The 22704-nt window shown below is 41.7% G+C and overlaps 1 protein-coding gene across 2 annotated transcripts in view; it reads left to right on the forward strand.

Moving 5' to 3' along the window:
• fasn (fatty acid synthase) overlaps window positions 1-22704 on the forward strand; it is an 89634-nt gene that overhangs the window by 44028 nt on the left and 22902 nt on the right. For both annotated transcript variants that reach the window (XM_068058167.1, XM_068058169.1), the window contains exons 22-30: window positions 2375-2688; window positions 10862-11251; window positions 12236-12400; window positions 13278-13396; window positions 16305-16459; window positions 18195-18398; window positions 19284-19434; window positions 21297-21475; window positions 21919-22038. In XM_068058167.1, the coding sequence (XP_067914268.1) occupies window positions 2375-2688; window positions 10862-11251; window positions 12236-12400; window positions 13278-13396; window positions 16305-16459; window positions 18195-18398; window positions 19284-19434; window positions 21297-21475; window positions 21919-22038 (1797 nt within the window). The remainder of the gene's footprint in view (window positions 1-2374; window positions 2689-10861; window positions 11252-12235; window positions 12401-13277; window positions 13397-16304; window positions 16460-18194; window positions 18399-19283; window positions 19435-21296; window positions 21476-21918; window positions 22039-22704) is intronic.

The following is a 22704-nucleotide window of genomic DNA, read 5'->3' on the forward strand; positions in this document are numbered from 1 at the left end:
CTTTGATGAAGTCATACAACTGAAAGCTTTTGCCACTGTTAACATCACGTGCCCAAAGAAAGCTGGCAAACGCACATTCAGGGTTAAGATTGACACAGGCACTAGTACAAATATCCTAGAAGTCTGAATCTTAAAGGATATGTACCGGAGTTGTTAGAAATCAATGATACAACTGCCAAGCTATCTGCATACAATGGGTCGCCCATGCCTTGCAGTGGCACACTGACAATGCAATGCAGCTATGGCAAGTCAGTGTGGAAACACAAAGCACTGGAGTTGATTTGGCACAAACCATTGACAAGCACACCACTTTGACTACAGCGGCTCTTAATGAAAGCACAGGCGTACGAGTTCGACATCTGCTATAAACTGGGTGCCAAAATGGTCATCTCGGATATGCTGAGCAGATTGCCAAACCCAAGCAAGAAGGAAGAAGTTCCACTGGATCTACAAGTGGACATCGGGGTGGAAGATGTGCTCAAAATCGATTTTATTGCATTTTGGTCAGCACAAATGTGACCAACTACAATTGGAAAGAGCAAATGACGCACAACTGAAGGCTCTATAGAGAGTCATCATAGAAGGATGGCCTGACATCGTAAAAGAGGTGCCAGAAACCTTCAGATGCTTTTGGCCTTACAGAGATGAACTCAGTATCTCGAGAGGTGTCACCTTCAAGGGAAAACAAGTGATTGTGCCCAAAGCTCTCCGACAGGACACCTTGTCACAACTTCAAGGCCAGATGGGCACAGAGCGAACAAGACCACTGGCACCACACACTGTTTATTGGCCAGGGATAAACAGTGATGGTGAAAGATTAGTAAGGATGTGCGAGGCATGCCAGAGCCACCAGCCACAACAATGCAAAGAACCCTTACACCGTCACGAGATTCCATCAGTCCCTTGGTCCAAAATTGCCACCGGCTTGTTTTCCATTAATGTAGATGGCATTATCTTAGCCACTGATTATTTCTCCAAATTTCCAATTGTCAGACAGGTAAAAGACACTTCAAGTGCGGTTGACGCAGACAAATTGAATGCCATATTCAGTCTATTCAGTGCACCTGAAGAAATTTCGGACAATGGGCCACAGTATACGGGAAAACCTTTTCAGGGATATGTGTGCCAAATGGGGTGTAAAGCATGTGATGTCCTCACCACATTATCCTAGATCTAATGGTCTTGCCAAGCGAATGGTTCGCAGTCAATTCTGAAGTGTAGGACAACGAAAGAAGATTTTCACGCTGCCATGCTCCACCTCAGAGCTACAGCTATCAATATGGGCTTACCGTCACCAGCAGACATCATGTTTGGCATACAAGTGCGGATGACCCTGCCAAGCCATCATCTGTCCAAATTCTCCGAGATGCAGGCGACGCTGCTCGAAAAATGGGCGAATGAAGATGGTGCATGACTGACACACGGGCGGAACTACCTCAGCTACACATAGAACAAAAGTTCAGAGACATACACCCCACAATGAGAACATGGCTACCCTAGGTAGCCTAGGTCCTATGAGATTACAACACCAAGCAGAGAGGTGCTGAGAAGGACCCGTAGCCAACTAAGAGAAGTGTGCAATACCCCAATTGTGCACAGCAGACTCGAAAGAACGCAATCAGATGAGGGTGTGATGGAACAACAACAACACAGTGACACATGCCTGCAAGCCCAAAACAGCCAAAGATGACATGCCCAGAAGCCATACCATAACCAGATCTGGAAGAGTAGTCAAACCACCAAAACGATATGTGGACTATTAAGCTTATGCAAGTGTAAAATTCATAGTCTCTGTACCTGTGTAAATAATTTTGATATCTAATTTTGTGCTTTTACTTTTAGCATACAAGCGTTATCTTTGGAAAGAAGGGGGATGTTGTATGATTGCTTTTAAGAGTGATGACCCTTTAAGATCTTAGTATACTAATGAACTAAGTACCAGGATGCAGTCATGTGATTCGAAGCCAGAGTCACTCTGCAACTATAAAACCCAGAGTAAGGTTCTTTAAATAGTTAACGCTGTACTGTAATAAACCTGTTTGAGATCTTCAACCAACTGGACTCCATGCATCTCATTTATGTTGCATCAGACAACATAAAAGAACTATTACACTACTAAATGAGATGAGAAGCAAACTAGCCAAAGTTGGATTTATTTCCTTCATGTGGGAAAACACCTGGCAATCTGTCAGTGCTTCTGCTGATGACTTGTCTAAAATCAAGAATTGACTCTGTGGGGAATCATCTGTTGTAAGTGCTGCAGCGTATTGGAGCACAAATGCCTTTTACCACCTCTCATTTTGCGTGATAAATGTGCTCATTTAAAAAAAAACCTTCATTTCCTCTCTGATGTTAAAAAATCTCTTTTTTTAAGGTTTTGTGCAAAAGCTGCAGGACAAGTTGTCCAATCATGGACTGAAGCTTTCTTTCTCTGGTCTACCTACTGGTATAACTGCCTCTGCTGGAACCACTGGCTCGGAGAAAGGACTACTACACATGCTTAATGTACTGTGTGGTCTAGACCTGAATGGGAATCTGTGGTCAGAATTGCAGCAGACAGTGGAGATGGAAAAAGGTTGCCTACATGAAGATGAGCTACTGAATGGGTTACTGGATAGTCCAGCATTGAAAATCTGTCTTGAAATCTCCCTGGAAAATACCGTGACCAAGAAGATGAAGATTATAGAGGTAAAGGCATGATTTCCCTTTGTCTAGAAAAGTTTATGTATAGTTATCTTTTATACAAAACACCTTCATGACAGCATCTTACCCTGAGTTTCGGAGAGAGGTTGGAAAAGGGATTGGATTCAGAAGGAATAGGTCGTGTTTGACCAATTTACTGGAGTTCTTTGATAAGGTGATCTGATGGACAAGATTGAGGATGTGAACATTATCTACTTGAAATTCAGAAACTCATTACCACTGTTACACATAACAAATGAATTTATAAGGTTTGTGCCTATGGCACAGATGGAGAGTAAGGGCAGGTTGTAGTGGGGGGAAGGGAATGACCTCAACCAGAATATTTGAAAAGAAGTCCATGAGCTTCTCACAATTATTATCCAAGCTGCACATGGGGGAGGGAGAATGGAGGAAATAACTTGGGATTGTCAAAGAGAATCTGGAATTGTTTTTGATCTTCAAAATGATGTTGAGGTCTTGGAAGGATTTATAATGGTTCATTCCAGTCACAAGGAGGCTCTGACAGCAGTGACGAATTGTGCTGTTCAGACTATGCATCATGTTGGGTAAGGCAAGTGTCTTGGGTAGCAGTGGCAATTTACACCTAGTGCTTCACAGAAGAAGCACTTAGATGCTACACTGAGTTTGTTATTTTAACTATTTACTGATCAGTTTGACCGCGGTAGCTTTTTTTTTTCTCCCTCCCCTTCCAGCCGTTCCAAATGTTCCCAGTGGTCGGCGACTGGATTCCCTGAGAATATTAATGCTAAAGAATTTAGGACCATCTGTTAACACTGCTGCAATGGCATCTGATTAATGGGCTAATTCTGAACAAATAAAAGGCCAGTTACACTTTGCAACGATTGAGGAAACAGTAGAATTTGATACTAAAGTGATGGTGATCACGTTAGAACAGGCTGAGCAAAGTCAGCGATTGTCCCAACATAGTTCTGCTTTTTATTTAAGCTGTATAAATCTTTTTTTGGCATTTTGAAAGGGTTTAGTCTACACATACCAATACATTAGGCGGTTGATTTTAACTGCCTGCTGGTTTCAGCAGTGGTGCATATGCAAAATGTACTCGCTGGCCCAGATTTCAGGCTATGGATATCATAATTCCCAGACATCGTTTGATTTGTGTCATCTTTAGCACATTTTGCCCTTTGATCTTTTCATAGTAGCTGCTGAGGTAAACATTGTCAGTAGGGCATTGAGATCAAAGTTAATTGGTTTCAAAGTGCTTTAATGCAGGATTAAGGGGTTAACAAGGACTGTAAATACAGAGGGGCTGTGTGTAACTTTTCAGGAAGGGGAATGAGCAGATCACCAGAAACACTGATCTATCAATTAGTTGCTGACCTCTCTGGCTACAAAGTGTTGTCCAGGCTCTCCCTCGCCTTCATCCACCATGCAGCACACTACAATGATATGATGGGCTTTGTGTGGGACTTGTTATAGGGAGTGTCTGGCCCAGGGTTATCCAACATACGGCCCGTGGGCCAGAATCCAGCACTCCAAAGGTTTCCATCCGGCCCATGGCTATAAACTGTACCCAGGCCGCTCCTCATCCTCGTCAGGGATCCGTGACTGGAGATGGGAAATTTCCCATTGGCTTCTTCTTGCAGACCGGCTTTTTTTAAAAACGTGCCCGTTGTCAGTTTCGCAGCTGAACAGTGGGAATAGCGGTTTCCCAACTTCTGACAGATTTGGGGTTTTCCAGCGGCCTTTTAAAAAAAAAAAGTTAGAACCCGCCAGAGCACCCCAAATCTGTCCGAAGTTCAGAAACCATTGTTCACAATGTCAACAGCTTGACAGCTGTGAAACTAACAGTGCAAATTCTTTAAAAAAAAAACTGACTAAACATCTGCTGAGTGTTCCCACTCTCTGTAGCTGTTAAAGGTGGGGGGGGGGGGTGCAGAGAGAGAGTGGGGGACAAAGAAACAGAGAGAGTGTGGGGGACAGAGAGGGAGGGGACAGAGCGAGGAGAACAGACAGAGAGAGAGAAAGAGGACAGAGAGAGGGAGGGACAGAAATTGTCTCATTGGTCACCTATGTAAGACAAAAATTGTAATTTCCACCCCCCCCCACATGAAAAGGTTGGACAACCCTGGTCTAGACCTATCTGGGCACGTGAACCCTTCCTTCAATAGCACATGATTGCCATGGTTGTGATTGTACCTGAGTGTTTAAGGTGTGGTAGTGTATGTCATCAGACGTGTGCAGAAGTTTGCTGTTGCCCCTCATAGCCATCCTGTAGCATTCTGGAAGGGTGGAATAATAGGCGGGCAGCGGGGGCGGGGTGGGTGCCTGAGTGTCACAGGATGAATGCCTTGTGGTAGTTGCTAGCAAAAGTGGCACAGACATTCAGTGCCCACTGCCAATTCCATGAGATTTTACTGACCCACCCAGTTAAAATCCCATTGGGCTTCTAACGACATCACAGAACTCGACTTACACGCATTAACTAGGCACCTGCCTGCTTTCATTAGGCATCTCAATTACCTAAATGAAATCCAAAGTTATAACAGGGGCCAGTGGGAATGGGGATGATAAGTTTACAACAAATATATATTCCTCTAAGATACAAAAACCCAATAGGAAAGATGACTCAACCATGGCAAACAAAAGAGGTTAAAGATTGCATTAGAGCAAAGGAAGTGGCTTATAAGGTTGTCAGAAAAAGTAGTAAGGCCGAGGATTGGGAGCAATTTAGAATCCAGCAAAGGAAGACCAAGACACTGATAAAGGGAAAAGAGATTATGAATGCAAGCGAGCGAGAAATATAAAGGTGGACTGTAAAGTTTTTTTAAAAATGTTTGTGAAAAGGAAAAGATTAGCAAGGACAAATGCAGATCGATTACAGGCAGAGACAGGAGAATTTATAATGGAGAATAGGGAAATGGTGAAGAAACTAAACAATTATTTTGTGTCTGTCTTCACGGAGGAAAACACAGTTCTCCCTGTGTCTGCGTGGGTTTTCGCCGGGTGCTCCGGTTTCCTCCCACAGGTGATAGGTAAATTGGCTGTTGTAAATTGCCCCTAGTGTAGGGAGGTGATGGGGAATATGGGATTACTGTAGGGTTAGTATAAATGGGTGGTTGTTGGTCGGCACAGACTCGGTGGGCCGAAGGGCCTGTTTCAGTGCTGTATCTCTAAATAAAATAAAATAATAGAGAACCAAGAGACTTGGTGAAAATGAAGAATGGAAAGAAATTAGCGTTAATAAAGAGGTAGTACTCAAAATTAACTGGATTGCAGGTTGATAAATCCTCTGGACCAGATGAGCTACATCCCAGAGTGTTGAAGGAGATGGCTATAGAGATATAAGCATTGGTGGTGATCTTTCAAAATTCTATAGATTCTGGAAAAGTTCCTGCAGATTGGAAAGTAGCAAATGTAACCCTGCTATTTAAGAAAGGAGGGAGAGAGAAAACGGGGAACCACAGCCTGTTAGTTTGACAGCAGAAGTAGGGAAAATGTTAGAATCTATTATAAAGGATGTGATAACTAGACACTTAGAAAATAATGATATGATTGGGCAGAATCAACATGAATTTATGAAAGTGAGATCATATTTGACAAACCTGTTGGAGTTTTTTCAGGATGTTACTTGTCGCGTAGATAAAGTAGAACCAGTGGATGTGTATTTGGATTTTAAGAAGGCTTTTGATGAGGTCCCACACAGGAGGTTAGTAAACAAAATTAAAGCACATGGGATTGGGGTAATATTTTGGTATGGATTGAAAATTGGTGAACAAAACAGAGTAGGAATAAATGGGTCATTCTCAGGACGGCAGGCTGTTACTAGTGGGGTACCACAAGGATCAATACTGGGTCCACAGCTGTTCACAATCTATATAAATGATTTGGATATGGGGATCAAATGTAACATTTCCAAATTTGCTGATGACACTAAATGAGGTGGGAATGTAAGTTGTGAGGAGGATGCAAGGAGGCTTCAAGGGGATCTGGACAGGCTAAGTGAATGGGCAAGAGCATGGCAGATGGAATATAATGTGAATAAGTGTGAAGTTATCCACTTTGGGAGGAAAAACAGAAAGGCGGAGTATTTCTTCAATGGTGAGAGGTTGGGAAGTGTTGATGTCCAAAGGGACCTGGGTGTCCTTGTTCATGAGTCACTAAAAGCTGGTATGCAGGTGCAGCAAGCAATTAGGAAGGCAAATGGTACGTTGGCCTTCATCGCAGGGGGTTTTGAGTACAGGAGAGTAAAGAGGTCTTGCTGCAGTTGTATAGAGCCTTGGTGAGACCGCACTTGGAGTATTGTGTACAGTTTTGGTGGTCTCATCTAAGGAAGGATATACTTGCCATAGAGGGAGTGCAGCAGAAGTTCATCAGATGAATGCCTGGGATGGCGGGCTTGTCTTATGAGGAGTGATTGAGGAAACTGGGCCTGTATTCTCTAGAGTTTCGAAGAATGAGAGATGATCTCATTGAAACTTACAAAATTCCTACAGGGCGTGACAGGGCGGATTTAGATAGGATGCTTCCCCCGGCTGGTAAATCTAGAACCAGGGGAAATGACATAGTCTCAGAATAAGAGGGTAGGCCATTTAGGACTGAGATGAGGAGGAATTTCTTCACTCAGAGGGTGGTGAATCTTTGAGCTTCCACAGCCCTCTGGGGTGGAGAATTCCAATCATTAAGCATGTTCAAGACAGAAATCGATAGATATCTGGATAATAATGACATCAAGGGCTATGGGAATAGCACGGGAAAGTGGTTTTGCCTAGATGATCAGCCATAATCTAATTGAATGGTGGAGCAGGTTCGACGGGCTGAATGGCCTACTGCTGCTCCTATGTTCCTAAGTCTAATTGATAGATGGGTTAAAATCAAGCCCTAGATGTAGTCTGTAGAATAAACATCAGAATTGTAATTTGGTTGTATATCAATGAAGGCCCTTTTAAGTGTAATGTCCTTGAGAAATTGATAAGGGAAGTGGTAAAGATCGCAAGTGACGTACTATACGTTCCTGAATTGCAAGACCCCAAAGTTCTAATGTGTTTCCTGTTATTTGCTCTGCAAATTCATTCTGCTTAATCAAATATAGTTAGTTGTGTAATAGATTTTTCAATGAAAGCGACTCCGCACCTATTTGTTTGTACAACGTAGTATCTGGTTACCAAATGTGTGTGCAGCCTATCGGATTAGTAACGCACCTTGCCTTGTGCAGTACATGGAACAAAAAATCCTGTTGGTGAAACTTCCTAAAACATGGTGGCAATTCTGATTTTCACATTAAAGGCTGTTCTTCCTAAATTTATGGGGAAATTTCTGTGACCCGTACACCCCATTTCAGGTACAAAAAAGGTATAAAGATGCAAGAGGAAAATTAAGTGGAATAGCAGTAGCAAAGGGGACAAGACTGGGCTGCCTTGCCACCCTGATCTGAATTTCCCTTCTGTCCCTGCAGGGGCCACTGCTGGCCTCTCCTCCCCTACCTGTCACATGCAAAACTGAGATTGATAGAGTTTTAAGGGTTACTGGAGCAAGGCAGGTAAATGGAATCGAGATACAGATCATCCACCATCTAATTATGAGGTGCGACAGGCTCGAGGAGCTAAATGGCCTACTGCTGTTCCTATGTTCCAGGATTCTCAACCCGTTTAATTCCCATCCACCATGGTAGCAGTGGGAATGCAGACAGGTGCAAAAAGGCAACATTATCACCCTTTGACAGACAGGGTGTTTATGGAGTGTTCTTCCCAAAAACCAGCTGCAGCATGAGACACCCAAAGGCGTGGTACTCGAGTGGAATGCTTGATTAACAATCATGTTGGAATTTTCTTCAGAAGCACCCAAGTTGCAGCATGTTAAGTTTTGCATAGACATGCCAGGGTGATTGAAGAGTCAGTGATGCCTGCTTGGTTGCATCTGCCTAGATGCAACTGACCATTTCCTCAGCTCCAGCTCACTTGCATTGTCCTGCCAGTGATTTGGGCCAACAGAGAGGAAGATGCTACGCAGTGCAATCTGCTGGAAAGTCATTTGTGACTGGTTGGTAGCAGAGGGCTCGCATGTGCAGGCAGTAATGGGTGGCTACGACCTGAAACTTGGTTGCACCTCCCTTGCAGGCATACTGTAATGCTAGCCTATAAGATGGTGCTGTGGAATGACACAGAGGGCAGCCTTCCTTGCAAGCATCTCCTGCAGCACTCATCAAGCAGGGATTGAGGCTTTTGTCATTTTTTGTCTGCATCTAGGACTTCCGATCATTCATTTTGGCCTGGCACTTACAAATTGGGCGTCACAGTGGCGCAGTGGTTAGCACCGCAGCCTCACAACTCCAGCGACCCGGGTTCAATTTTGGGTACTGCCTGTGTGGAGTTTGCAAGTTCTCCCTGTGTCTGCGTGGGTTTTCGCCAGGTGCTCCGGTTTCCTCCCACAGCCAAAGACTTGCAGGTTGATAGGTAAATTGGCCATTATAAATTGCCCCTAGTGTAGGCAGGTGGTAGGAGAACTGTGGGGATGTGGTAGGGAATATGAGATAAATATAGGATTAGTATAAATGGGCGGTTGATGGTCGGCACAGACTTGGTGGGCTGAAGGGCCTGTTTCAGTGCTGTATCTCTAAATAAATAAATAGTGCTGATGATTTCAGATGCCGGTTCAAGCTCAAATCTTCCTGAATTTCTTTTTCCACCTTCATGATCTTCACTTCTATATATCTCCATCCTTCTAAATTTCAAGACATGTCTTTTTCCACTCTCACCACTACTAAGGAATGCTATTGGCATTTCAGATTCACGTGGGACTATTACCAATTCATGTAGAACTAACACACCTGAAGACAGAAATTGCCTCGATGGGCCTGGAATGTATGCAAGGCATGTATGCCCACCAGTGTACTCTGGACTTCTTGGGGTCAATGTGAGGGCACTTAACTTACATGAACATATGTGATGCACTGAGGCTGCATTTGCCAATGCCTTCCTGACCCATGTGGCAATAAGGTCCAGCAGTTGCTCATTTTGGAGGGATAGAGGGCCTACCAAGACCCCTTCAAACCCCAGCCATGTGCCTGTCAACCCTGACTTACCTGGCCTGGACCCTTTATCTGTTCCCAAGTGGGGCCTACTTGGAGGCTGGCATGCCTCATCATTGTGTACTACACTGGGTTACAAATGAGCCAAGAAAGCAGGAACTCCTGACATAGGGAGCTCTGACTCCCTGATGACATTTGCTTTGAAAGGAGTAAGTGGAAGTTCCGCCCCTTGCACAGCAGGCTGGAATCTCCAGGAAACAACACATTTAGCAAACAGAGTTCCTGCTGTTTTAACATGGGATCATCTGATGTCCTGTCGAGAGTTAGTGGAAGTTTGATGATAGCCCCCCACCCAAGGAAATTCAGGACCAGAATGTTGGACTTTACTTTCATAATTATTACCTAGGTATTCCAGCTGTGAAAATTGTAGTAAGAGAGATGATCTTAGAGAGAGTTCATTCATTTATTCATGAAGGAGTTTAATTATCTAAACCACTGAATAATATAATCACCTGTCCTAAAATTCTTAAATTCAACAATTGGTGATTGCCTTTCTGCACTCCTTGTACTCTTGTAAAATTAATATATGAAGACTTTTTAAAAACCACTTAAATATTTTTACTTTAAAACACGGAATGAAATTTTCCCGTATTATTTCTGATGGCGTCAGTATAGTTACTGTTTGAGTAGCATCATGGATATTGTCAGCATCATTGATTCGGAGCATCATCTTTAGGGTTAAGCATTGCTGGTTTACCTGTGATCAATAGCCTACCTGGAAAGGGCCTTTAAATAAACTGTTTAACACTTAACATGATGAATGCAAGTACATTTCTAGTTGATTATTTCCTAAACAGTGCATTCTGGACCACAAATATACGTATTCAACTTTGCCATTTAAATTGGCGTACTTTTTATAAGTCAGGGTTAATGTAGTCTCCTGGAATAAAGGGATCGATGAAGGATTTTCCAGAATTCCCCTCCAGGATTTTCATCTTGGTTTTTCACCTCTAGCAGGAGATTACATGGTTCTGGGTGTGTTGGTGGGTGTGTATAAATCATCACCATTGTATGGAACAGTCTTAATAGACCAGTTGGTCTTTTCCTGTCTTGACATGTTTGCATGTTCATGTGTTACTGATTTTACAGCAACTTTTTTTTCACCCCCTTTAGGTCTCAGCAGGCAATGGAAACTTGTACTCTCGCATTGTCCCATTACTGAACAATCAGCCAATAATCAATCTTGATTATATTGCTACTGATCTGAACCTTGATTCCCTGTCAGCCAGTCAGAATCAGCTCCAGGAGATGGGTGTCTCCATTGATCAGTGGAATCCCATGAGTCCTGCCACTTCAAATCTGGCCAATGCTCAGTTAGTTGCCTGCAACAGTTCAGCATTCCTTTTTGAGGACCCTCAGACTGTTGTCTCCAATATGGCTGCTGCGGTGAAAGAAGGTGGATTTTTGTTGCTACACACCCTTCTTAAAGGGGAAATCCTTGGCGAGACAATTGCGTTCCTTACAGGAAAAGATCCTAAGCAATCACAGGGGCTTCTAACACAGGTAAAATAATTTTGAAATTTTGAATTGTATTTATCCTTTTAAGCATACCATGTACAGCAGCTCTAAGATGCAATATCTGTTCATATATTTCTTCAGATATTTTCACAAGACTATTAGATTTGAACAAATAGAAAAATCAAAATATTAGCATAAACAAATTTAACCTTTTTAATATTGGTGTGTTAGGCTGTAGATTTACTCAGTTTGTTCATATTTGTGGTTGAGTGTTTTACAGGGAAATGCTTCTTTAAAGAATCACTGGTTTGAATTTATGGGTAATGTTTTTGGGAATCTGTTCCTGTCCAGTGCGTTTTCTGACTTGCCTGAATATACAAGAAGGGGGATTTTTTAAATTAACATATAAAATACAATGTTTCTGGAGATTATGTGTTCTACACAGTTGTGATTGTTTGTTTGTTTTTGACTCGTATAACTTTTCAGAAAACACTTTGTGAATTATAACTGTCCACATGGTAATTTGGGCATTTCCTCTTTCCTTCAGTTATGTATTTAACTTCAGTTAAATCATCCAGCAGTGCCTCCATACTTATTCTACTTTAACAGGTTCACTCTTATGGATTGGTACAGATAAACTCTGTCTCCAATACTGTGAGATGGTGTAAAGACAAAACTGGATTGTGGAAGTGATCGCAATCCGAGCACAAACAGCAGCAAGCACAAATTGAACAGCGCTAAGTGTACTGAGTGGCTTGTAAGGTGGCATAGCATGTCGAGCCCAAGTCACTAATACAACTGGGAACCAGTAGAAATTAGCTAGAACCCCAAGGCAGGTAGTTCAATTTATATTTAAAAGCCATGGGACCAAATGTTTCGATTTTGTTTTCCCAGTTTCTGTGCTTAGTCATCTGATTTGAAATTTGAAAGTGAGACTCTCTGCATGCAATGTGTTCTCTAATTCTAATAATTGTTTTGGGCAAACTTACAATTTTACAATCTGGTCGTCTTTGCTTTTTTTTTTAACAGAGTGAGTGGACAGAGGTATTCAGCCAGGCCTCCCTGGACCTTATTAGCTTGAAGAAGTCTTTCTATGGCTCTGTTATGCTTCTGGGTCGCAAAAAGGCTGAACCAAAGAACCCTATTTTCCTGTCTGCCCACCCAGCAGATTTCAGCTGGATTGAGCCTCTGAAAGTAAGCATTCTTCTGAGCATCTTGCAGCCAAACGTTTGTCATGGGCAGTTATATCCAACAAGAGGTTTACAGATGGTTTTGGAATTCCTGTCTTTTCAGGTTAAATATGACACAAGCATAGTGAAATTTTATATTTCTTGCTATCTTTCCCCTCCCTTCCTCTTGTGAAGGCACTGGCTTCTCCCTGGGGCACAGTTCTAATGGTGCGCTTGGGCACCTTAACCAGGATTTGTATGTGAGCCTTGACATTGAATGATGCCAGGCTATTTAACCACAGTAACTGGCACAGCTGAGCTCAATCCTGACTTTACCCGATAGGACTCACTGATTAGCGATGAGGAATGGTACCACAAGCCAGATGCCCACTCCCTAACCTGAGGGTGAACTTTCCTGGTCTTTATTGCCCAGCTACTCACTGGAGAAGGTCACTGAGCCATCAGTTATTTTTAGTGGAATTTTGTTTTATGATAGGCTGCATCAAAACTCAGTTTGTAGAAGTTGGATTTGACCATATGTGCACGTATCTAGTCAGTGCCAAAAGTTTGTTTTAAACCACCAGTATTCTTAATTGTTTAAATTATTGTATTCTATCATGAATCATTAAGTGTGCCCCATCTTTGGCACTATTCCTGTAGCCACATGGGCTCCATGCTCTGAAATTCCCTCCCTCACCAGCCCACTCTCCTCCTTTTAAGACCTTCCTTTAAAATACACTTTTTTTTTTTCTTGTTCAGCCCTCCTATTATCGCAATGTTGGCTCAGCGTCCACTTTTATCTGCTCGTGCTTCTGTGAAACACTTCGGAATATTTGTCAATGTTAAACGCATTATATGAATGCAAGTTGTTCCTAAAAAAAAAAATTATTTTCTTCTTGCAGACCATCTTAGAAGACTCTTCTGAGGATCCAGTCTGGCTTACAGTCACTGACTGTGGCAGTTCAGGAATTGTTGGAATGGTGAATTGCCTTCGTCTGGAACCTCGTGGACATAGAATACGGTGTGATTTTTATCCATTAACAAAAATGAAATGCTTTAAAATGGGCATTCAGGAGAGTGGTAGAAGTTTGGGTTTATGGTACCACTCGCCTGAATGCCTTTTTTAAAAGCATTGATTCACATCATTTTTTATGAGATCCTTTTGTGATTTTGACACATTTATTTTTCTGCCAATTGAGAATAATGACTATAATTTTTTGTTTTCAAACTTTAACCTTTTCTTCCCTCGAAGCTTACCAAGCTAAAAACAGTTAAATGTTTTGATCTGAAAGGGTGGTGGAAACAGATTCCATAGGAACTTTCAAAAGGCATGTTCTTGAACAGGATTCATTTGCAGGTTATAGTGAGATAGCTGGGGTGTGGGACTAAAGTGGATAGCTTTTTTCAAAGAGCCAGCATAGAAACAATGGGCTGAATGGCCGTCTTTTGTGCTATATGGTTCTATATCCTCTGTGAAGTATATTCCCACCCCTTTTCTCCTTGATAGCTTTGAACCTGATCTTGGAAGTGAAAGCACTTTCTAAATTTAATTCCTATTGATTTTTTTTACTTTTCTGTTTGTACACTTGTGCATCTCAAGTGTGTCTGGAACGAAACAGCAGGTGTCAGCCTCCAAAATGTCACCCTACAGGTCAAGTATAGCATGAGCAATTCAGAGTCCATGACCCTATACTCTGCATTCATGTATCTTAACCTGACCTGTCCTCTGATGAATAGTCCCTTTGAGGTAGTGTCAATGTTTTCACTTCTTATCCCAACAATCGTTACTGTCTGTGTAAGTGTGAATGTCAATTTAATACTGAGCTTTGGATAGTTTTATGTTTTTGAGACTTTCCAAACATATTTTGTGTAAGAGGCTTACACGCAGCAGTGAGAGGAAAACGTTCATCTATCAGTCTCAGCTAGATTTCAAACAAACCCAGAGATATCACCAAATCCCAAACTACCTGAACACACTAATCCACTCAGTCCCTTAGCCAGTCTATAAGTGAACGTTGACATCCAACTTTCTAACTGATCCATTTCTGGTACAAAATCTGTGGTGGTGGATACAGATGTTATTTGAAGACTATTGTTATACCCCATTTTCCCTGACAATTCACTAAAAATGTGCTTTCACCTGACATACTTCCAGGAGCTGGAGATTGCTTACTCTTTACGCTACAGCCATCCAGTATCAGCATTTCTATGTAGATTCCTCAACAGCAACCACCCCCTCTGAAACTCCTTCACTTCTCTTCATTTTGAGACTGGGTGCTATTGGTACTAATCTATTAGACTCAATCAAGGGACTTTAAGCAGATAGAATGAAACTTCATTAAAGTGTCAAGCTGGTTTTGGGAGGTAGTGTATTGTAGGATTTTAAGGGCATCTATATTGTAATTGACCCATTCCGTACTTTCCTCAGGCTTGCTTAAAACTGTGTTTGTTAACCATCGAGACAAATTTCAGCAAATTGAAGCTCAAAAATAACATGAAAATTCACTTGGATGAATTATTTAACAGATCAATTAATTGGTGTACCCCAGAATGTTACTGGACAAATGAACAATTTTCCAGGGAAAAATGAAATCCAACACCTGTGCAAGTGCACCCTGTATGCACTTATACATCACAGCATGTGACATTTGTATAGTGATGCCGCTGTGCAATGGTTTAAATGCAATTTTATCAGGAGAAGCGTTCAGCTTCTACAAATAGCTGCGAAGGACCAGTGGAGTGTGGAAGGCCAGAGAGGGTGGAATTTAGCTTTGGTGGGAGGGACTGGGGCATATTTTCATTTAGGACCTTGCTTGTTTGGTGGCTTAACTGTGGGCTGGTTTGAGTCGACATTAGAAAGAGAGAACGAGGATCTCGCATTTGTGTCGCACCATTCCCAAACCATTGGAAATGCTTTGGAAATGTAGGTAATACTTGCTTAATGGGTTGATTAATTTGGAAAATATGTGGTGCCGTTGGTTGTTCTTTGGCTGTTTTTTTTCCTGTGGCAGTTGGGCTATTTTGTAAGTTAAGACAGTTTAAGTTTGAACTGAGTAACAAGAGATCAATCTCTAATGTGAAGGGACAGCCTTCGCCAGAATTGAAAGGTGCCAATGTCATTCCGGAGGCGGGGTCCCAGCCTGAGACAAGAAAGGGAGAGCAGGAATAATACAGCTGTTGGGATTGAAGCAGAAGAGGCATAACAGAAATGTATAGCAAGAAAATATAACCAGTGGAGAAAAGGAAAGGAACAGGCTATAATGCAATGAGAGATAACAGCACTGACAGAGGAGGGGGAAAACATTTTTTATAAAAAATGAGAAAACCATGAAAACAAATCAGGGTAAATTTTCCAAAGAGTTGGAGCCAGGATTGGATGGTATAAATGCGAATGCACAAATTATTCCCTCCAAGATTGCATAATTAAAGTATGAATAATAGATAGCAGAGGCAGCCCTTCTAAAATAAGAAAATGTTGCCAATGGATTGGGAAGCCAATGGAATACTTTTTGTTCATGAAGGCAGAGTAGGATAGACCAGGTAAAATCAGTTGTGTCAAACTCATCAAATTCGTAAGCTGCAATAAAGTTGGCAAGCATTTAGAAATACATGGGTTACTCGAGGACAGCCAACATACACTTGATAAAGGCAAGGAAGGGCCTCTTTTATTGCCAGGTGAAAAACGGGTAATAGCGAACCAAACGGCCATTTTGCACCCTGCCTGATTTTCTAATAAATGATGAACAGTACCGTGGCACTGTGTAAAACAGTTTCAAAACAACAAATAAAAGCAGTCAAACAGTGTTGGAAATATATTCTGGTAGTTTAGGTTCATCCGACTTGTGCTATTTAGCTGTGTTGATAGGTTTTGTAGTACATTAGCATGAACCTGCAGACATGAATATTAAAAATAAGTTATCTGTCCTCAGGTGTGTATTTGTAACAAATTTAATCTCTTCCTCACCTGTTCCATCTCTGGACACTTGCGGGAAGGACATGAAAACCATTCTCCGCAATGACCTAGTGATGAACATTTATCGCGATGGACGTTGGGGGAGTTTCCGACACGTTTTCTCACAACAAGGTAGGTAAATATGTATTGTATATAAATCTCACTTTTTAAATCACAGTGAACCTAATTTGTTTTAATGAAGAATCTTCCTGCCTTACTTATGCTGTACATAAAAATGAATGGATCATTCTCCAACTTAAGATTTTTCATTCTCACTAAGCAGTGTAACTCCCTCCTACCTGCATTGTATACAAGTTTTCATTCTGCAGGCAATAATGAAAGATTTTGCCACTAGAATTGAGAAATCTGGGAGCTTTGCTCTGGTAGCCTGGGCGATAATGTCTGTGTTTGTTCCCATCCAAGCGCCCCAATAGATCTAAATAGAGGAGATGAAAGTAAATCCTGGCAGCTGTTCACTATCCAAGGAAAACCTGGTTTTCCAGGCTGTTGGAGCAGATCTTTGGGCCATAGCAACTCCCTAGGGGCTGATTCTGGTAGAAAAGGAATACCTGATGTAATGCAACTCCTATTGGAACCTTCATTTGGCAGCTTATTTGTGAGAGAAACAACCTTTGTGTTGCAGGGCTCTCTTGCTTTAGTAGCATATTTATTATCTGTTATTAATATCGTTAGCGGGAAAGAAAAAGGCAGGTAGATGAGAAAATAATTGGAAAAAGAGGGAACAGCACCATTACAATTTAAAGAAAGGGAAAGTCCAAAGCAAATGTATATAATATCTAACCTCTCTTGCTACCTTGTTTGCTATGCTGTGTTGCATTAGGAGGAAGAATCATTCCAAAATAAACCTCCACGTTTCTGGAGCTTCAGTTTCCATTGAGTACAGTTGACACTGAGCATATTTTGATCTAGTGAGATGATTTCATACGCTGTGGAAGATGAAAGTGGCTCCGGCTGCTTAGACATCCCATTGTTTGTTTTAAGAAAAAAGTGAGATTAGAATGAAAGCCCTTATTGTTCTTTGGAGAGCTATTATATTAATGAACAATGTGGATGTTTTCTACAATGAGAATAGTTATAATGATTAAGGATTTACCTTTAAGTATCCTCTATGCATTATTAATTTAGCAGGATGTCTGCATGCCAGTTATTTCACATTTGAACCTCTCCGATCAGGTTTCAGACCCTGTTGCAGCACTCAAACTGTTCTAATCAATGTCACAAAGGACATCCTCTGACTGTAACCGTAACTGCAGTGCATTATCCTCTACAGCCTTTGACAAGGCTGAACAAACCATCCTCCTCCATTGCCTCTCCTCTGCTGTTCAGCTCAGGGAGATTGCCTTTGCTTGGTTCCACTCTTAGTCATCTGATCATAGCCACAGCAATGCCAGCAATGGCCTCTCTTCCCACCTCTGCACTATTGACTCCAGAGTCTCCCAAGGATCTGTCCATAGCCCACTCCTCTTATCTATATGCTACCCCTGGCACGGGGTCAGCTTCCACATATAAGATGGCAACATCCATCTCTATCTTTTCCACCACCTCTCTTGACCCGTGCACTGCCTCTGTGTGTTAGAGTGATTGTCTGATATTCCATCTTGAATGAGCCACAATTACAGTGACTTGGAAACCAGTTCCTACCGGATTTACTGACTCTGAGAATGGTGAAGAGGTAGGAAAAGAGATGGGGGTGGGGAAATAACTTTTAATTTCCTTTCCAGTAAAGACTGCTTACCTTTTGAATGAGGTGTCAGATTATTCAAGTAACATGTCCCAGCCTTTCTGCACTGCACTTGTTTTAAAATTAAATGAAAATCTCTGTAATAAAGGGGTTTTGTCCTTACAGACCAAAATAAGGAGCAGACAGAGTTTGCCTACGTGAATGTGCTGACCCGTGGAGACCTGTCATCCCTCCGTTGGATTTTATCGCCACTGCAACACTTCAATTCCAGTGATCCTAATATTCAGCTGTGCAAGGTGTACTATGCATCTCTCAACTTCCGTGATATCATGCTGGCAACTGGCAAACTACCACCTGATGCCATCCCTGGTAAGGCCATAGGTTTCTAATTTAACTCTGTAGACTTTAAAAAGTTTGTATTGTTGTGTCCCCTTGCACTTTAACATCCCCATTCCCAGTAAGTTCTGAATGGTGGTGTACTGACGGAATATGGTTCTGTAGTAGGGAATATAATACTCAAAATGACCCAGGTGGGATGGGTGAAGGGATGGGTGGTGGGGAGAGTCTATGTAAATACATCTCCATAATAAATGGAAGTTCTTCTTGGATCATTTTGTAGGATTTACTTTTGACAGCTTTGATGACCGGGTGCGGGTCTCTGGGAATACTGCCACAACCTGCCCGAGCTACCCTGCTGTCATCATTACTAAAGCCATGCAGCAATTCACACTATGCTATTTTACAGAGTTTCACTGGGAAATGTTATGCCCTCGGTTTGCACCAAATGCTTGTGCATTTTAAGACTGAAAGGTGTAGCAATGCCATAGAGCCATATGTGAATGGAACTGTGCTTTCTATTGAAATAATTGAGAGATGTATGGGGTGATTTTAACCTAACCGCCTGTCAGGAAACCTACAGATTGAGTGGAAGACCAGTTTTACACACCCTTTCCCCGCCCCCCCCCCCACCCCACCACCAAAAAATAATATTCTATATTGACCTCAATGGAGAATTAAATCAGGTGCAGTGTGAAACCAGTTTCCTACCTGATCCTATCGGTTCCCCATTAAATTTGCACCCAGGTCTGAGAGAGCAGTGCAGGCTTACAGTTCCCAGATAAATGCTCCTTACTAAGTTGTCAGTATGGTTCAGTTTTTCTAGACTTCATCCTCAGCACATTTTCCATCAAATGTCCAGAATCACGTTTCCTTTTTTGTCCGGTCTGCACTGTGAGTTTTTGTCTTGTTTTCTAGGTGATGCAGCTTTGCAGCACTGCCTGTTGGGAATGGAATTCTCAGGTCGTGACCCTAGTGGTAGGAGAGTGATGGGACTGCTCCCTGCCAAGGGACTGGCAACAGTTGTGGATTGTGACATGCGATTCTTGTGGGATGTTTCAGAAAATTGGTATGTATTTAACAGCATTTCTTGTGAATATAAAACTTGTTGAGATGTCAAAATTGCATTAGTTTGGGCACTATAATGCTGCTGGTCCATCAAATGTAGAGATATAAGAGTAAAAGCATGAAGACCTTGAAATTAGGCTATTTGAATAGAAACATTGAACCAAACAGGCTAAAGCCTCAATTTAAAAAAGGGACAAAGGAATTACATGTGAGCTTGTGCAAAGTATTCTTTATATGGGGTACCTATGTGGTAGAGACAAATAGTTAGGATCGAGGAGAAATTTATGTAAATAAAGAACTTCCATTTATAAAGCTTCTTTATCATGTCTTCACGATGTCCCAGCACTTCACATCTTATGAATTATTTTTGAAATGTAGTCACTGTTGACAATTGTATTCAAATTAATAATGTGTTTGGACTACTAAAAAATCTCCAAAAACAGGTTGTGATAGTTTTTTTAAAAAAAACTTTCCCTTTTTCTGTTATTCCTCTCTGGTTGTCTCCAGTCACTGTCATTATTATTCTGGGACTAGCTCAGCTAAAACAATAGGACAGGTTTAATAAAAGCAAAATACTACAGATGCTGGAAATCTGAAATAAAAACAAAAAGTGCTGGAAATACTCAGCAGGTTTGGCAGCATCTGTGGAGAGAGAAGCAGAGTTAACGTTTCGGGTCAGTGACCTTTCTTCAGAACATAGGACAGGTTTACTCTGTTTTGCACCAAAGTAGTGCTCCCTCTGTTGGCTTTACTGATAAAATTCATTCCCGTTGAGCAGTTCTGCACAATATTTGATTGACGTTGCGATCCGAACATTGAATCCTTTGATTAATATCTTGCCGCTATCACTGGAGCTACCAAGAAGCCTTAAAACATATCATTTGACACATCAGTGTAGGACAGAATGATGTTGAAAGTAGTCCCACATTTGTATGCTCTACCGCACAGTGTCATCTACAATTAATTAGATTTCACACATAGCATGACATTTTTACAAGTTCTTTGATTTTCCCCGAAACATGGAACAGGTGGGTAAATATTTGTATGTGTCTCCAGATTTATCTCCTTTTTTCTTCCTTTCTTTCCTGAAGGCAAATGCGATTCTGTGAATGGCAGTAGCAGCCACTTTCTATGACCATGTGATTGTTCTTTGGGTTTGAGGCTAGACCAGTGTTTGGTGGCTGTTTAGTTGCTGCACAACTAAAACCTAATTGGCCCTCATTAAAAGTCACTCACCCACTCAGGCATGCATGCATGCGTGTGTGCACACACTCACTCACACATACTCTCACACTCACTCACACTCACTCACACTCACTCACACTCACTCACACTCACTCACACTCACTCACACTCACTCACTCACACTTTTCAAGCAAGAGCTTAGGCAATGAATTTTGGCAAGGTTTATGATCATAGGGGCATTATCCTGTCCTCACAAAAGGCTAACACTTTGAGAGACTTTGCAGCAAGGGTTACTGAATAAACATTGATTTTTACCCTCCCTATCCCACAGATACTGAGGCCAATTGTAAAACGCTCATTGCTATCCCTGCTGAAATCCGTCAACTCAGCACAGAGCAGGGATCACACCTGGTCTGCATGATTTAGTAGCGCACAACACAATGAATTTATCCAGAGCTACATATTTTCACACAAAATGTGTGTCTTCTGTCTGAAATGTTCTATGTACATTGCTGGTGTATGAATGCACACCTTACTGCCCAACAGAGGTGTTCAGATACTTGTCAGAACATCTTGGAAGTCCAAGGAGTTGGTGTTTGGTTTTTTTCTTTGTAATTTTATGATTTTAGTATATGAAAAATTGTATTGGTATTTATTCATTCCTTGCTTTTTGTTAAGGACTTTGGAGGAGGCTGCTTCAGTGCCTGTTGTTTATGCTACTGCATATTATGCACTAGTAGTGAGAGGTCGAATTAAGAGGAACGAGAGTGTACTTATCCATTCGGGGTCTGGAGGTGTTGGACAGGCTGCCATTTCCATTGCCCTCAGTATGGGATGTCGTGTCTTTGCTACTGTCGGTAAGTGAAAAGAGATTTTTCTTGGTTATAAAAGGGTTCAATTATTAGGCAATAATACAAAGAGGGTAGGGATGTATCTTTGACTTAGTGCATCTGTGTATTGGCGAGATATGGTGTCTAGTACTTAAAAAAAAAACACATCTTAAGATAAATCTTGTTAACTACTGTTTGGTAGTGTACATGTGTATGATTATAACGTGTCAGCTTGTTGATGTCAGTTATTCACCAACTTTGATAGCAGGAACCAAATCCGTTAAAAGGTTTTAATATCTCAATTATTTATTTAATATGGTTCAGGCCCAATCAAAATTCTTTTTCATAAATACTGTATGCAATGAATGTGGCTGTATTTTCAGGGCTTTTTCTTAATATGTGTAGGATAACCATTTTAAAATTGTATCAATGGGGCAAGGAGTAACCAGTTGTCTAACTGTTCCCAATAGGTTCCGCAGAGAAGCGTGCATACCTTCAGCAACGTTTCCCTCAGTTGAATGATGAATCTTTTGCAAATTCTAGAGACACCTCCTTTGAGCAGCATGTGCTGCGCGTGACTCGTGGCAAAGGTGAGCTCTTAGATATTTGTTTAACTAGAATAACTGCGTAATAAATACCCCAGTGCCATTGTGGTAAGGAAGCTTGTCAGCTTCACAACACAGAGAATGTTGGTTAAAGTCATTGGCCTGTCTAGCACTTAATTTGCCTGCTTTAGGCAAATTTGGATGACCTTTAAATAGTTTAGGTAATAGATTGATTCATGCACATTAGAACATTTTCAAGCTCGACTTTAGGGGCGGCACAGTGGCGCAGTGGTTAGCACCGCAGCCTCACAGCTCTAGCGACCCGGGTTCGATTCCGGGTACTGCCTGTGTGGAGTTTGCAAGTTCTCCCTGTGTCTGCGTGGGTTTTCTCCGGGTGCTCCGGTTTCCTCCCACAAGCCAAAAGACTTGCAGGTTGATAGGTAAATTGGCCATTATAAATTGTCACTAGTATAGGTAGGTGGTAGGGAAATATAGAGACAGGTGGGGATGTTTGGTAGGAATATGGGATTAGTGTAGGGTTAGTATAAATGGGTGGTTGATGGTCGGCACAGACTCGGTGGGCCGAAGGGCCTGTTTCAGTGCTGTATCTCTAATCTAATCTAATCTATTCAAATTTATCATCTCTTTCTTGCCCAGCTACTAATATCAGCTGCGTAATTATTTTATAGAGTAGTTGTAACTGAGTCCTGA

The sequence above is a fragment of the Heterodontus francisci genome, chromosome 26 (assembly GCF_036365525.1).
Source record: "Heterodontus francisci isolate sHetFra1 chromosome 26, sHetFra1.hap1, whole genome shotgun sequence".
Classification (NCBI taxonomy): domain Eukaryota; kingdom Metazoa; phylum Chordata; class Chondrichthyes; order Heterodontiformes; family Heterodontidae; genus Heterodontus; species Heterodontus francisci.